Source organism: Lycorma delicatula, chromosome 7 (genome assembly GCF_047948215.1).
Source record: "Lycorma delicatula isolate Av1 chromosome 7, ASM4794821v1, whole genome shotgun sequence".
NCBI lineage: Eukaryota > Metazoa > Arthropoda > Insecta > Hemiptera > Fulgoridae > Lycorma > Lycorma delicatula.
The window spans coordinates 20,694,504-20,711,037 of record NC_134461.1 but is presented as its reverse complement, the minus strand read 5'-3'; the positions used below and the strand labels follow the sequence as shown (position 1 = coordinate 20,711,037).

Genomic DNA, 16,534 nt, shown 5'->3' with positions numbered 1-16,534 from the left:
TGGAATTTTTTTATTCTATCATATTTCTCAATGATCTTACTTTTAAATAAAAAAGTACCTACACGGTATATTGGCAGGTTATTTATTTTTTTTTTTTGTGGCTTACATTAGCCATTTATTGGTGAATGTGTATTATGTCATATGAGCACATTGCAATGTTTTAATACGTTTACTAGAAAAATAGTATTATTGTTTAATCATGTAAATTTTAGAAATATACAGTTTTTCAAGTGTTTATCTAGTTATAATATAAATTAAACTAAATCGTAAATTTTTAGTTTATTATCATTTTACACTTATTATAATTAATTTATAAATTAAATGTAGTTAATTTGTAAATTTAATGGCAAAAAAATTGTTTTTTAAACAGTTAATAGTGCAACAAATTGTTTCATATAAGAATTCCAAGATAAAAGCTCAGATGTTTTAATAGTAAAATCGATACAAAAGCGCGATTGCGCGTGTTGGGACCTCCTTTATCCTCAAGTGACTGACCCAGATTGAAATCAAAAATTCTGGAAAGCGAAACAATGAATTCAACAAAATGAAAACAGTTCCTTTGAAAAGTTTAGTTTTTAATCTAATTGGTTGAGTACACTTTAACTAATATTAATAATGAACTGAACGATCAGTTTCAAAATTACTACCAAATAATATTTATTTTTTTCTATCTATTTTACTTGAAATAACCGCTTTTAACATCTGAATGAATCGTATGAACATCGTGCCTGTAGAGGCGCTATGCTTCAGCTGTTAACGTGTTCAAGATGGCTGACCTAGACAAATGGATTGAGATAGCAAAGGAGTGTAAATATTTACCTGAAAATGATTTGAAGGTATTTATCTGTTTCACTTGACGTTTTAAAGCACACCAGAAATATTTTTCTCTAACTTCTACCGCTATGATCAACGTTTTACGTATTAGTATCTAAATTTATTGTTAAAATACAATGTTAACCTAAACGACGGATCTGCGCCGATTGCCTTTGTGTTGTGTACTGTCGACTTAGAGGTTAAGGTGCATTTAAAATTAATAGCTTTTTAATGTTTTAGATTAATTATCCGGTATTTAATTATATTAGCATAAACTTTTCCACCCAGATTTAGTTATTTGCATTATTTATTACCTTGTTAATTGTAGGTTTTAAATTCTCAGTAAGTGGTTTATAAAACTTCATGTTAAATTGGCATAATAATTTATAGCTTTTACTGACGTTTCGTGATATAAGATTTACAAGGATATTTCCTGAACAAGTGACAAATCCGTGTATAGGTGTGAATTGTGAAAGTTGAATATTTATTACAATTACGTAAAGAAATTTGTTTATTTTTGGTTTTTGAGTTAAGAAGGGGAAAATTTTTCTTAAAATGTGTTTACTCTCTTAAATTCTACATTAAAATGTGTTTGTGTACCTTTTGTATGTCAGTTTTTTGACTGGCTCAGGAGTTGATTTGTTGAATGTTTATATTCATGCTGCAGTAGTATAAAATTGTTTACTGGTTTTATGTTATTTATTACAACCTGCACACACTGACATAAACCTGATTAAATACCAAGGTGAATACATTTTTCCAAACATGTAAACTTAAGTATGCAAGTACAGGGATGAAAGGTTTTGTGTAAAAGATGTTAAAAAAATATTTTATTCAAATTCACAATTATACATTATATTAATCACTTCTGGAAAGAATAAGTATGCTAATTCATAGATAATAAAAAGAACTACTCTACTAATTTACCTAGAATGATGGAGAAAAGTCATGGCAAAACCTTGATCAGAATATTATCACAAAATACAAATTTTATTAATCTGTAAAAGTAATAAATGTATGAAATAATTTTTAAGTAAATATCTGAAGATAAAAAGTAAAAGCAGTACAAAATGAAATTTAGGAGGAATTAATTAGTTCAGTCTGTACTACTTACAAGTTTTAAAATAAGGATACAGAAAATTCAGTTTTTTGTAGTATTATTTAAAACACACCAAAAAAATAAGTTAATTTTGTAAAAGAAGATTCTTTAATTTAGTTTTAAATGATTCTCCGAAAGATCATTTTGATGGGTTAGTAATTTAATAAAGATTAAAAGTGAAGCGCCTAACAGGTTGAAGCAATGTGCTGCATAAAAATAATTTTGTAATCTGGTTTGACATAAATGTTTTTGTGGCAAAGAACCATTTTCATAAAATTTGTAATTAAAATATAGTTATGTGAGAAAATTAAAATTTGCTAAATTCAGTCTTCCTGATTCTTAGGTGCCTCAGAGTGATTAGAAATCCAGTATTTTGTATTCCAAAAACTGTCACATTTTTAACGAGTCCCAAGATATATTTTGGATGGGAATGTATGTAGATAATAAATATCTAATAATTATGATAAGCTTAGCACTTCATTTAAGATTTTGTTACAAACAAAATGTCCTAGCAGAATTTATCATGTTAAAACATGCAAAAAAATTTCATATTATTGTAAATGATATGATAAACTGCTATTATAAGTACTTGCCATAAATGCTGTATGCATATATATATATATATTTTTTTTTTATAACTTCCAGCATAGAATTTTCGAATCTTTTCTGATATAGTTTCAGTATTATGATACATAAAGAATGATCAAATATTTTAAGAATAACCCTTCTAAAAAAGATATTTAGTCTGAAAAAGTGTTTCATAGAATTGTTATAGAGAAATGAAATTTCAACTGTTTGTTTACAAACTTTTAATGGTATACTAATTTCAACTGCTGTTAAGGTACGGTTAACCAGCTTCTCTAATACCATAGTAGTAGAAGTTACAAACACATTAAAATAGTATAAATTAGAAATTATATATAAAACAGCTGTTTTTTGTTAATTAGAATTGTAAATTTTAGATCTTGTTAGAACTTTTAAGTTACAGTAGAAATTTTTATTTTATTTTTATGTAATTAATCCTGGCTTCATTTATATTTTACAGAAATTATGTGATATAGTGTGTGATTTGGTTCTAGAAGAACCAAACATTATGCCCGTATCAACACCTGTAACTGTATGTGGTGATATTCATGGACAGGTTTGTTTATTTATTTTTTTAATAAATTGCATTACTTCATTTTAAAAAACCACTTTGTTTTAGTAGACACTTAAAAATTTATTTGTTTACTTATGTCTTCTCAGTTGCAGATATCTTCCAAATAGCCATCTTGTGGCTTTTTTAATAAAAATAAGGGTTCTTTTCCATTATTTTCTCCTCAACCTTCTAAACTCATTTCCATGAAAAATATTAACTAGCATATAAGCAAAACAATCATATAATAAGACATTTAAAAAACCATAATAATAATTATGATATTAACAGTTTATGTGGTATCTATAAAATAATATGCAGTGACTGATAAAATTTATGATGGGAAAACGTAACAGATCATTTAGAGCAAGATTTTCAGAACATTTTAGTTATTATAAAAACAATAAAGTAGGATTCTCTAATGTTGCTGACCATCTAATAATAAATAAACATTCCATTACTGACTTAAAAACTAATTTGAAAATGATTGAAATCACAAAGGAAAATGATTATAATAATAAAAAACTGAACATTTCAGAAAAATATATACAAATACAAACGGAAATCCAGCTTGATTAATCTGCAGACAGAGTTTGATAATGATTCTCTTATCAAGTGCTGTATTTAGTGGCTGGCCATAAACATGTGTAATAAATTAAAGAATTTTTAATTTTTAAAAAATTTTAATTTTTTACTGCATACAACAAAATTTTATTGTGTGATTTTGATATTTTTACAAAATTTTAAAAGTAAAGATTTTTTAATTTTAACCAACTGATGAGGAATTCCTCAAAAGTATTGGTGTATAAATGAAAAAATAAAAATAAATGAGGTAATAAATTTTATTTGATTCTGTACTGTTGTGGATTGTGCTGAATTTTGTTTTTCCTTTTAATCATTTGGTACAAAGGAAGATATGGACAATAAAAGAATTGATTTTACTAAAATATTACATTAAATAAAAGCCTGTTATTTATTGAAAAAAATTAAATTTGATCAGAATATAAAACAAGAATATTTAGTATTGTATAGCATATATAATTTAATGTTCAAATTAAACTAGTACTGCCATGCAAGATGTCAAATTATGCAGGTTTCAACATGTCTATATTATCAGTCTCTCTGGTCATTCACTACTTAAAAGTATGCAGTTGCCCATTAAATTGCAGAATGAAAGTTGGCTTGCCTTTTAAAATTTTTTAAGCAGCTAGTTGGAGTTTTTTTAAATCTAACAGATTCATTTTCAGAAAATTACAAAATGAACTTCCATCTTAGAGCAATCTCATTTCATTCTCATAAATTTTATATTATATAAAATTCTTTGATTAAATTAATCCCGTAGATTTCACAGTTGCTTAAACACGTTTTTCTTTCAAATTTTTCCTAAGTCTTAACTTATAACAATATTAAATAGCAGAGACTGTACTAGCTGTGAGTGGTTCTATAGTAAGTACAGGACTGCTAGAAATATTACTGCCAGTGTAAACATGAAATATTAGTATTATGTGCAAGCAAGCAAGTTGCTTTAAATGATGTCAAACTGTGGGATTTCATTGCTGGTGATTGTTGTCCAGTCTGTACATAGCTTTATAAATTTACATTGTTTGCTTTTATTACCTACTTTTCAAACCTTTTTCTTTTTCATGTCATATATATATATATTAAGATTGAGACCTGTTATTTATCATTTTGATTTATTTTATTTTATTATTATTATAATACATATTTTTGTTCTAGTTTTATGATTTAGAAGAATTGTTCAGGAGTGGAGGCCAAGTACCTGATACAAATTATATATTTATGGGAGATTTTGTTGATCGTGGTTATTATAGTCTCGAAACTTTTACAAGGTTATTAACTTTAAAAGCCCGATGGCCTGATAGAATTACACTACTTAGAGGAAATCATGAATCTAGACAAATTACTCAAGTTTATGGTTTTTATGGTGAGTCGATAGTATTTCCTATTTTATTTACCTGAAGGTAAATTATTTATAAATAAAAGTCACTTTCTAAATATTTGGAAATATCACCTTTTCTGAACTATGTGGTTCCTTTTTCAGTAGTGTTGCAGATGATTGTTTATAGTTTAATACAAAGTGAGCAACTTGAAACAACTGCTATAGTCTAAACAATGTCATGTCATATAACATTAAAATTATGTAACAATAAAACGTAAATTAAATTAAATTTTATATTTACATTAGCAAAAGTTGACATATTTACCATATTTTTAGAAGAAATGTACAAAGTGAGCACCCTGTGCAGCATTGCATCTTTGTGCTCGAGTGATCATACCTAGCACTTGTTGCAAAACATTTTCTTGTTGAATGTATGCCTTCAGTTCATTGATAATGTGGTGATTTTATTTGTAAACTTATCCTTTAAGTATCTCCAAAAAAAAGAGAAATCTGGGGAACAGGGAAACCACCACTTTTTGCTGACAGTTCATTCTTTTGTCGGTCAGAATTGTACAGTATACTACTGTAATGACAATCCGATCAAAAAATATTAGCCCCCCCATTATACAATTACCAAAAACAGCACATCATACACCAATTTTCTTGTCATGAGGTGGACATTCAAACAACTGGTGAGAATTTTCAGTCATCCAATACCTGATGCTCTGCAAAGCTGTACATATCCAGATAAATGAAACATTCCTTGTCTGAGATAAAATACAGCTTTGGCTCTATCTGTCTCTCAACATTGTTTTTGAGAAGCCTGTCACAATAATTAAAATGTTTCAACTCCTCTGTTCTCTCAAGTTGTTGCACAATACGGTTTCAAATTTAAATTATGAAAAATTTTGAAACTGGTATTCTATACCACTCTGTTGGTATAAAATTTAGCATTCAGAGATTTTTCTGCCGAATATTTGAAGTGTTTCTTGAAAGGATCCACAACGTGTATAAGCTTCCACTATATCAATCTGCTGCTCGATTGAATAAGGCATTTTAGAAAATGCAACTACAAAGAATGAAACTATACTGCACTGAAGGATGAACAGTTTACAATTGACAACAGCAGATGAGAGTAGTAGCATACACAACCAGTAATGGCGCTAGTAGTAGCATAATTTAAGGTAAGACTCAAATAGCTGCAATTTAATCTGACTTCTTCGGTTTTAAGTTGCTTACCTGGTATTAAACATTAAGAAATCTTATCGATCAAAAATACTTCATAAAAGTACTTATTTAATTTGTAATTAAATTTTATAAAAAGTACTAAACAAACAGAGATGGTGCAGATCAATATACTTGTTGACTTTATAGATTGTGTATCCATTAACTTAGGTAATCACTGTAAAGCAAGTGCTATCTATTATACCATCGAGGAAGAAACTACTCATAATCTTGAAAAGATTTTCTGTAAGTATATTACATATGTAGAAAACAAATCAAAGTTTGATAATAAAAGAAGCGTGATTATAAGAGGTTTTCTAATAAAAGCTTCAGGGCATTGTTAGTTTATGCCTGTCAGATGACAGCACTGTTTGATTGTAATCTTTAAAAACTGTTCGATTTTGATCATTGTTATTTCAGTTATGAAGTAATGTTCAGTAGAATAAATATGTTTTAATAAATATGATTTTTATTTCAGTCTAATAACTGCCCAGTATACATTAGTTAAACAAAACAGATTTTTGATAAATTCAAAGAAATTTGAGCTGTAAAAGATATACAATTATATGAATAGGTTTTTCAGGTTCACAGCTGTTAGACAATATAAGGTAATTTTAAGTAAAGCTTTAGCTGTACATCCATATGACTCAGTTAATATTGAAATTGAAGCCACTACAACAATCTTGAAAAAACTAGTTCACAACAAATCTTGCAAGAAAATAATTTTCGGTGATGAAGCCCATTTTTATTGTAATGGGAACATACTAAGCTAAATTGCTACATCAGGAGTGATGAATATCCAAAAGAAACCATGTTTCATCCCCGTGTCACTATTTGGTGTGGGTTATTGGCTGGTGGTGTTATTGGGTCCATGTTTGTGAAAATGATAATGGCCAATTACTTAAAATGAATGAAAAATGTTAGATATGAATTTGGACAACAACTGTGCAGACAGCCACGTAGCCAATGAAATGATGATATTTTATTAACAAAGTTCAGATATAGATTTTTTCATGAAACGATGTCAACTGTCCTCCTGAGATTAAGCACAGATGTCATTCAAAATTTCAATATGCCTAAATGACTTTTTGTCTGAGAGTAAGTTTATACATTATTGTAACAATTTCCACTTTTTATTGATATAAAGATGTTAAATGTTTTTTTAAATAAAGTGTCTAAAAGAATTTAGTACTATTGGAAAACTCTGTATAACATGTGAAATTAGTTTTATTAATAATATTGAGAAATTAATTTCATTTCTGTTATTTTAAATTGGTGGCTACAAATTTTTTTCCTTATTTTTGCTTGATGATGATATCGCCACATACGCTTGAAGCTTGCACATGATTCTATAGAAATGGAATTTTTGCAATATATGAAAAATGCCATGCCTGACTGGGATTTAAACCCAGGACCTCTGATAAAGGCTTAGACATTATAATTTTTTCTAGATTTCATATTGTTCAAATTCATAGTTTTTACTATCAACATCAGTGTCGGGTAACATTGATATATAATTTATAGAAATTTATTAAGTATAAATAAACAAATTTAAATTTTGAGTTCATTTTTCATCCAAATTTCTTATAAGTTTGTACTGAAGCTTAGAAGGATTTTCACAGATTGCAGATGTTATATGATATATTTATAGAAAGGCAAGTAAAAAAATTATCTACCTTTCGCTATAACACATCTTCATGGTTGTCATACTGCCTTCTGTGTGTATGTGCTTAGAGTTTGTACAAGTGTGGTGACATGTGTGAAATTTTATCCCGATCATGTCATCTGCTTTGTGGCTATCACAGCGTAATGTCCCATCCATACTAGTAGTTTGCACCAAGGAGGAACAATGAGCAGTGATCTGGTTTCTCTGGTCAGAGGGTTTGAAAAGGGCTGAAATTCATTGTAGTCTTTTATCACAATATTGAGACAATGCTTCATCATGTAAAAATGTTTTTTCATGGATTGAGAATTATTAAAAGTGGCTGAATTTGTGTGACGCATGAAGAGGGAGCAAGACACCTGTCATCCTTTACCACAGATGATGAGATTCAGGCTCGAGAGATTATTCTGGGGATTAGGCGAGTTGTCATTGATGAGTTAGTGTCTTCTTAGAACATCAGTCATACTCCTGTTCATCAAATCATCCAAGATGAGCTCAGCTTATGTAAAGTCTGTGCATTATGGGTACCAAGACAGTGTTGTTGTTGCATGACAACGCCCGCTCACCACCCCATTCAAACCATCATAAAATTGAATTTTCAGGATTGGAACATCTTCCCTACAGCTCAGACCTTGCTCTGTCTGACTTTCATCTATTAGGGCCGGTTAGGATGATTCATGAGGTCGTCATTTTCCGCAGAGTTAGACATGCAGGAAGTGGTGCAAGAGTGGATTCTTGACAAACCAAAAACCTTCTTGGAAGGAATACGTAAGCTTGTAGACTGCTGGACCAAGTGCATTCCCAAGGGAGATGATTGTGTAGAAAAATTATGTACATGTTGATCCCCTCCTACCTTTGTGTAAGTAAATTGTAGAACAAAGAGTGTAGATAATTTTTTACTCATCCTTGTATAAACTATCTTGATCGTTTGTTATTTATTCATAAAGTTAAAATATTCTCTTTTACCATTTTTAGATGAATGTCAGAAAAAGTATGGTAATGCAAATGCATGGAGGTATTGCTGCAGAGTGTTTGATTTACTTACAGTAGCTGCTGTAAGTATTAAAAAATATTTAGTTACTATTATGTAGGAATTTTAAATTAGGTAAATGTTTCATTACCAGTCTGTATGTCATTTAACTGTAAAAGGTAGCATCATTTGATTTTCTGACAGTTTATTTCAGTTGTAAAGCAGAACTGTTGGTTTTTTATCCCAAAATTTGCATGCATAGTAAACTTTTCAAAACTTAAATAAGGGAGCTGGATCTCATTTTGGAAGAACACAGTTTTAGATAGTTTATTGATATTCCTATTTTTAGATTTAGAAGTGAAAAAAAAATATGTAGCATTGTTACTTGCTGCTATTAGGAAGAAAAATATGAAAATATGGAACTGGCTGTTGCTTGAGTTTTTGGGATGATCACAGGAACTATTTTACAACAATCCAGTTTGAGCAGCTGTTGATAATTCCAATATGGGTCAAAAACCGCACTTAATCAAAAATTTATGTCATAATTGCTTTTAAAAATATAACCCCAACATAATTTTAAAAACAAATATAATTGTATAATGGTAAAAAAAACCTTGTCCATGATGAAAGTAAAACTTGCAAAAATGTTCAGAAAAAACCTTGTCTATTATAAAGTAGAAGTTGTAAAATACACAGAACAAAAATTGACCCATGTTTTTATTATACATACAGTAGAATCCTAATATAATGCAGTTCTTGGTGGACATGATTTACCTCCATGTTGTAAACTTACTGCAGTATATCAAAATATGAATGTAAATGCGACAAAAATTGATCAAAATGTTTGATGGAATTAAGTTTTGTTTAACAGACTAATGCACTATATTTTTTCTCCCTGCATTTTTTGATTGTATCAAGGTGGAGGAGATGAATGCTGTTTGATTCATTTTGCTCCTCTATCCATAAAATCACCTTGTTCATATGAGTTATCACTTCACAATCATCCGGAATGTCTTCTTCCGCCAAATATCATTTTCATCACTATCATCTTCTTATTGTTGTGGACAACATCAGTTATATCTTTATGAGATCTACTCTGAAATTAGCTCAATCTTGTTAATACCTACCCAGTTATTCAAATTGTCAATTGTGATTTATTAGTGCAGAACACTACATGTTGACTGGATGTCACTGCTCAAGAATTCTGCAACTGAACAGTTTCTGCTGATGACAGTCATCTTCACCTGGAACATTTCTTCCAGTACTTCTGAATTATAGCCAGAGTAATTCCTTTCCCGTGCAACTGTTAAATTGAATATGCAACTGTTTTGAGATTGATGAATTTAAGGAAAGTTTCCATTTCCTCATTACAGTTCACTAGAACACTGAGCAGTTCATTGTGGTAATGTAATGAACAATTTCCATCTTGTGTTGTAGCATATCAGTGGTGGATACTCTGGACAGTAGTCAAGACTAAGGACAGCTCTCTCTCAAGTTTAAGTGACCACAGATATTTCCTCACTAATGAAACAAATTCCTCATGAAACCTGTTTGTGAATATTTCAGTAGACATTTGTACAGAAATGGTAGTGAAGTCATATTAACATGCTTAAAACAATTTTTAAGTAAGACTTTCCCTATCCAGACTTGTTTAAGTTCATGACTTTCTAATTTGTTTACTGCTAAAAGGAGAGTCACTCTATCCTTGCTTATCTCTATTTCTGATTTATTAACAGCGTTCCTCACGTCCAGAGTTTTTGAAGGAAAAAGTTGTTAATAGATGCAGTTATACACTTGTTGGTTGTTATCAATCTTAACTTAGTTTAATTCTTGAGGAAAACATTCTGCAGATTTTTCTATCACGTGATCAAGCTTCTCCCTCATGCTGGTTTGACTTGTACTGTGATGAGATTTCCACCGCAAAAACAAGCCATCAGATGCATTAAAATCATCAGTCCCATGCAAATCTTTATAGAATTTTATAGCTTGAGCTCCAGGGATGATCTGGGTCTAGGGAGTGGGACTTAATTATTTTAAGAACTCCCTATATAGGCACTCATCAAGATTGCACCATTTTTGTTTAACCATTTAATTATGTTGATGATTAATAGCCCCCCCACCCTAACAATTTCCCAGTAGTAATAGTAATAGAATTTAGTGTTACTCTACATGTGGCTAGACTTTATTGTATGGATTATTTTATTAATTCACAGCTGATCGTGCTCTTGAACTGTAACTGCATGTATTTTACTTTATATTCATGATACTAGTAGAAAAATTTCAATATAATTACATAATATAACTGTGTAATATTACGGCAAAACGTGTTAAAGGGTTTATAATAAATAACTATTTTATAACCTTAAACCATAAACTAAAACAAGAAAATAATTCACATATAGAAACATCTGTTGTAAACGGAAACAAAATTTAAGCTTTATTACCACATCTTCAGAAAAAACCAAACTAAAATAATATAACACGAACTTTGAAAATCAGTAAAAAAATCACTAAAACACCTCGTATATGATAATATAACCAATAAACTACAAATCAAATGCATAGGAGAGTCAAACTACAGAACAGCTGATTGGGAGAAACATGGAATGAATAAGAAAAATTTTGTTCCTTTCAGACTTGATTATTATTCATTGTATAATAGTAATTATAGAGAAAAAACATTTTAAACCATATTACATTTAGTCTAACACCTTTTAGTACAAATTGCAGTTGCTAGAGTGTAGAATCTGATGGCATGACAGAATGCATAATATTACGGCAAAATTCATTGGAATGCAATACTTGACTGTGTAATATTCAGCAGAACACGTTAAAGGGTTAAAGTTTTCCTTATTTGCAGTTCGATTTCACTTTCAATTGTGTTCACAAAATTTTTTAATTTATCCTCCTTTATCGATCCCCTAATTGTTCTGTCTGTGATAAATTTGATAAACTTGTTTGGTTTCCCCGTTTTTTTATATTGCTGATAGTTTTCAGTATTAACTTCAGTAGGTTTTAAGAGTTTATGGTAAGTCCAGAAATGTTGAATATATGTTGAAGTAAACTATTGATTCCATATCCTGATCCTTTTGTGAAATCCTTTGGAATTCATGGATGACTAACTAGTGGGGGTGTGGTGAAGGCGAGACTAACGGTAAAATTGTACTGCACAATCACTGTCTACAAATTTTTTACTATTTTAATTCATCTTTCAAAATTAAAAATTTTATTTAAAAAAACTGTGGTATTTTTTATTGGAGGACTTACCTCCATGTTACATTCAAATCCACAGTATTTCAGGCTTCTATATTTGATTTTCCTTCATCACTTTATTTAAGATCAAAACCAATCAGAGGCAGATTATTTATGTTTAGTTCAGTTAAATTAACAGGATATTTGTTCTATATTTAGATTATATGACTAAAGAACAAAATGCATTGGTAAAAAATGGTTTACAATTATAGGCAATATGATATATATTGTAAACATTCTAATAGTAGGAAATGATTTTTTCTTAAAACCATAAAATTTGAAATTTTAACTACTGCTTTCAAGATAAAAGAATTTCCCAATAGTAATAGTAATAGAATTTAGTGTTACTCTACATCTGGCTAGACTTTATTGTATCCTCACCAAGTGGATTAAATTTTGTTGTAAAATGTGTTTGGAAGTTTGAAAGCAGGATGGGAGCAAGTGCAGAGTATAGGTTTGCTGAATATGTATTTTTTTTAGTGTTTGTAGCAATTTGTTTGTTTTGTAATTGTTAAGGGTACATATATTTTACTTAATTTTAATTGTGTCTGTTGCATAACATTCCTAAGTTTTATGTCTGTATTTCTGGTTTCATGTTATTGTGAGATGTTCAGGAGAATCAGATTAATGTTTTGATGATGTAAGTTTTTTATTTTCTGGTTTTATAAAAAGTAGTTTGTGTTAAAATTAAGATTAATCAAATATGTTTGATGGTTTATATGTGTTGATCATATTTTCGATATACAGAATAAATAAAATATCAATATTTATAGTAAAATTCTTTTAATGGCCAATAAATTTTTTTTTTAGTTAATAGATGAACAGGTGTTTTGTGTTCATGGTGGTTTGTCGCCTGATATCCAAACATTAGATCAAATAAGAGTCATTGAAAGAAATCAAGAAATTCCATATAAAGGTAAAATGTTTAACTTTCATACATACATATATATATATATATACTTATACATGCTTTCTACATGTTTACTGACGATTATTTAATGATTTTTAACATTTGATTTTAGTTACTATTTTTATTTACCATTGTAAGATATTACATTTTTTAAAGTATAATAAAAATTTATGTTATAAATTAGAGTATCACAATTTTCTTAAATGTAAGGTGGACTTTTTTTATACTAAGAACTTCAAACATTTGAGTATGCCTTATTGTAAAAGATATAAACATTTTTATTACTTAGTATTGTAGACCCTTCAAATCAAAATGTTTAATCAAAACTAAATAAAATGAAATAATTTGTGACTATGTTACATTATTAAGATCAGAACAAAAAATGAAATTTAGAATTTTTCTTTTTATATCTTATTGCTGCAAGAGCACTTGCCTTGACTCTACAGTTGATCTCTAATTGGGTAAATTTTGTGATTGAAAATTTAAGTTGGTAAAGTATGATGTGGCTACATGTTTTACTTTATGGAAAGAATAGTTACTTAGTTAAAAATTAATTGCTACTTTACTGTTATCCATACTTCAGCCGATTGTGTCCAAAACAAGAACTGCCATATTTGTTTTATTGCCAATTATGTAATTTTGTCAGTTTTAAATTTTCTTTGTTGTATGCTACGCATATGTTAGAATTAGATTTTATTTTGAACGGAGCTTTTCAACAGGTGTGAGAAGATGATATCTTTATATTAAAAATTTATAAAGAAAGCAGAAGGGAAAACCTTCAAAGATCAGCTGATTTTTGCCAGTCACAGTTTCAAAGAGAACATAATTTTTTTATTAGATTTTATTAACTTATTTTTACTATACTATTGCAAAATTATGTTTTTCAGAAAATAATTACCTCCCTGATTGTTTGCCTAAAATAACTATTTCTGTCATTCAAAGGTCAGATAGTTCAGCTTTCCATTACAAAAACTTCTAGTCTGTTTTATCTTTGTGTTTTTTCCTTTATATTTCATTATTCCTAATTCTTAGCATTACCTGACATTTCATAAAGTAATATTTACTTCGTTTAGAATTTTTAATTGTTACATTTTGTTCCTGAATACATGAACTTCAGTTTTAATAAGGTTGATAAGAAGTGAACTCCGCAATTAATTTTTTGTGTATTAAAAACAACTAATACAGAAGTACTAATACACATACAGAAGTATGTGTGAAATAACATTTAGTGTTAACATAAATTTTTCCTGTTTTTAGGTGCATTCTGTGATTTGGTGTGGTCTGATCCAGATGAAGTTGAAACCTGGACAGTTAGTCCAAGAGGTGCTGGTTGGATATTTGGTTCAAAAGTTACTGAAGAATTTATGGACATAAATAAATTAAGCCTTATCTGTAGAGCTCATCAGTTAGTTCATGAAGGTAGCAGTATTTTTCATGCTTGGTCATGTATGCTATAATTTTTCATGAATTAATATTTTTCTATTTTGTTATATTCAGATGTCATAAGAAAGTTAATGTCATTCAGGAATGTAGAGGTGGAATAAAAAAGCGTTTGTTAAATATATGGTTAGGAACATTTTGTTTTGTTTGTTGAAAAACAAACTCTGCAAACATCATGCAGCGAAATTTCAGAATAAAAAGTGACCTCCAACAAGATAATTCATCTTCGATTGAACAAAATAATAGAAAACACAGGATGTGTAAAAATAAAAATAAGGAAGGCCTCCTGCATCAGAAAAACAATGATGTAGGTAATCAACTAGATTTAGGTCTCACTAGATCTAGGTCTCACCGCATTTAGAAGTAAAAATTTATTAGCTGGAGTAAATTTTGCAGAAATAGTTGAAAAGAAGGCCTTAGAAATTACAGTTTAAGTAATTCTAATAAAATCTTAGTAAGAGATTTCTATATGGGCATGCAGGAATGTGTTGACAAAGAAAATCCTTTCATTTGCCTAATTTTTGATGATAAGTATACACTTTACATTAGTAGAGATACAAATAAGTAGAAATAACAACATATAAATATGAGAAAACCTTAGAGAAACTGTGAAATATATATTCAATTCACCTAAAGTAAATTTATTTTGACATTAAAAAATTAACTTAATTAAATCTCAACCTAAGATAAACACAGAGAAATTCATTCCGGTACAGAATGGAGCTCCACTTCTCTGGTACATGGAGGTTAAAATTATCTGGATAAACACGTTCCAAGAGGTCAGATTGGCTATGCTACTGACAAATCCGTGACATTGATCACCAAGAAATCCAAACTATACACCTTATGACTGACTACTTTTTGTGGGTTTTTATAAGAGACAAAGTTATTGTTTCTGTCTGTCTTGTAGATGTAAAAGATTTTAAAACTACATATTACAAATGCTGTTGCTAGTGTTGATTGGGATACGCTTTCACATGTTTGGAATGAACTGATTACAGTGTTGATGATGTCTGTTGTGTAATTCGCAGCACTTATATGGAACACTATTATAGATACAAACTTTAAGAAATTTCCTGTAAAACCATGTAAGTCATCTCCATATTTAAAAAATAAGTATTTTACAAATATTCAAAAGTACTTATTTCATTTGTAATTGTCCTTTATAATTCAAATATTATATAATTTAATTAACCTATGGTTTACATAAGCTGTACTTTTGACACATTGTATTTAGATAATTTATGGATTTATTTGTTTATACTGACATCTATAATCTCTTTTTACAGGTATCAAATACATGTTTAATGAAAAATTGGTTACAGTATGGTCAGCACCAAATTATTGTTACCGATGTGGAAATGTAGCATCTATTTTACAATTTAATACTGTTGATAAAAGAGAACCATTAATTTTCAGTGCTGTTCCTGATTCAGGTAGAGTAATACCATCAGCACTTACTACTCCATATTTCCTGTGATCATGAAAATCTGGTTAAAAAACATTCATTCTGCTACTTTTTTCTTTTTTTTTTTTTTAATTGACTGTGATTATTTATTGATCTATTTATGAACAAAGAGTGAATCAATTTATGTACAGTTTTTACTTCAGGTATTTTCTGTTGGTAAAATATTCTAAATAAAAAAAAATCGGATTTAGTAATCTATTTTATGGTTTTTAAGTACTTCAGTTTCCCATTTCAGTGAGAATAAAATTAGTGTATATTTTCAACAGTACTCTGGTTTTCAAAACTTTTAGAAAGATTTTATTTTATTTCAGGTTTTTGTTCCTTTTTTAACATGATTACCTCATTATTTTATAGGGTAGAATGCATGTTATTTTGTACTATTGAAAGTAAAATGTATACAGTAATTAATAAATGCCTTATATCATTGTATTTTTCTTTTTTAAATTGTAATGTTTATCATATTATAGAATAGTTTCATTGAACCATAAAAAAGTTTTAATACTTATTGTTTCCTCTGTGAAATACATGAAAAAATATATGCGATTGAGATTTAATAAATCAAGAACTTGATTAGAAAAATGTGTGGCCTATAACAGAAAGTTAGATGATCAAACTTGAACTATTGATAATAAGGTACAAATATTGAAAGAGATAAATAAC

The 16,534-nt window shown here is 28.9% G+C and overlaps 1 protein-coding gene across 3 annotated transcripts in view; it reads left to right on the top strand.

Annotated features, from left to right (window-relative positions):
* PpV (Protein phosphatase V) overlaps positions 1 to 16,072 on the top strand; it is a 41,480-nt gene extending 25,408 nt beyond the window's left edge. The window contains exons 1-7 of one of the 3 annotated variants that reach the window (XM_075370380.1): positions 738 to 836; positions 2,958 to 3,053; positions 4,785 to 4,992; positions 8,810 to 8,889; positions 12,867 to 12,972; positions 14,224 to 14,385; positions 15,696 to 16,072. In XM_075370380.1, coding sequence (XP_075226495.1) covers positions 768 to 836; positions 2,958 to 3,053; positions 4,785 to 4,992; positions 8,810 to 8,889; positions 12,867 to 12,972; positions 14,224 to 14,385; positions 15,696 to 15,886 — 912 coding nt within the window. In that variant the 5' untranslated portion in view covers positions 738 to 767 and the 3' untranslated portion in view covers positions 15,887 to 16,072. Of the gene's footprint in view, positions 1 to 737; positions 837 to 864; positions 1,019 to 2,957; positions 3,054 to 4,784; positions 4,993 to 8,809; positions 8,890 to 12,866; positions 12,973 to 14,223; positions 14,386 to 15,695 lie in introns of those variants that run through there. The other 2 variants (XM_075370381.1, XM_075370382.1) reach the window with 2 other exon arrangements.
* Positions 16,073 to 16,534: the final 462 nt, after the last annotated feature.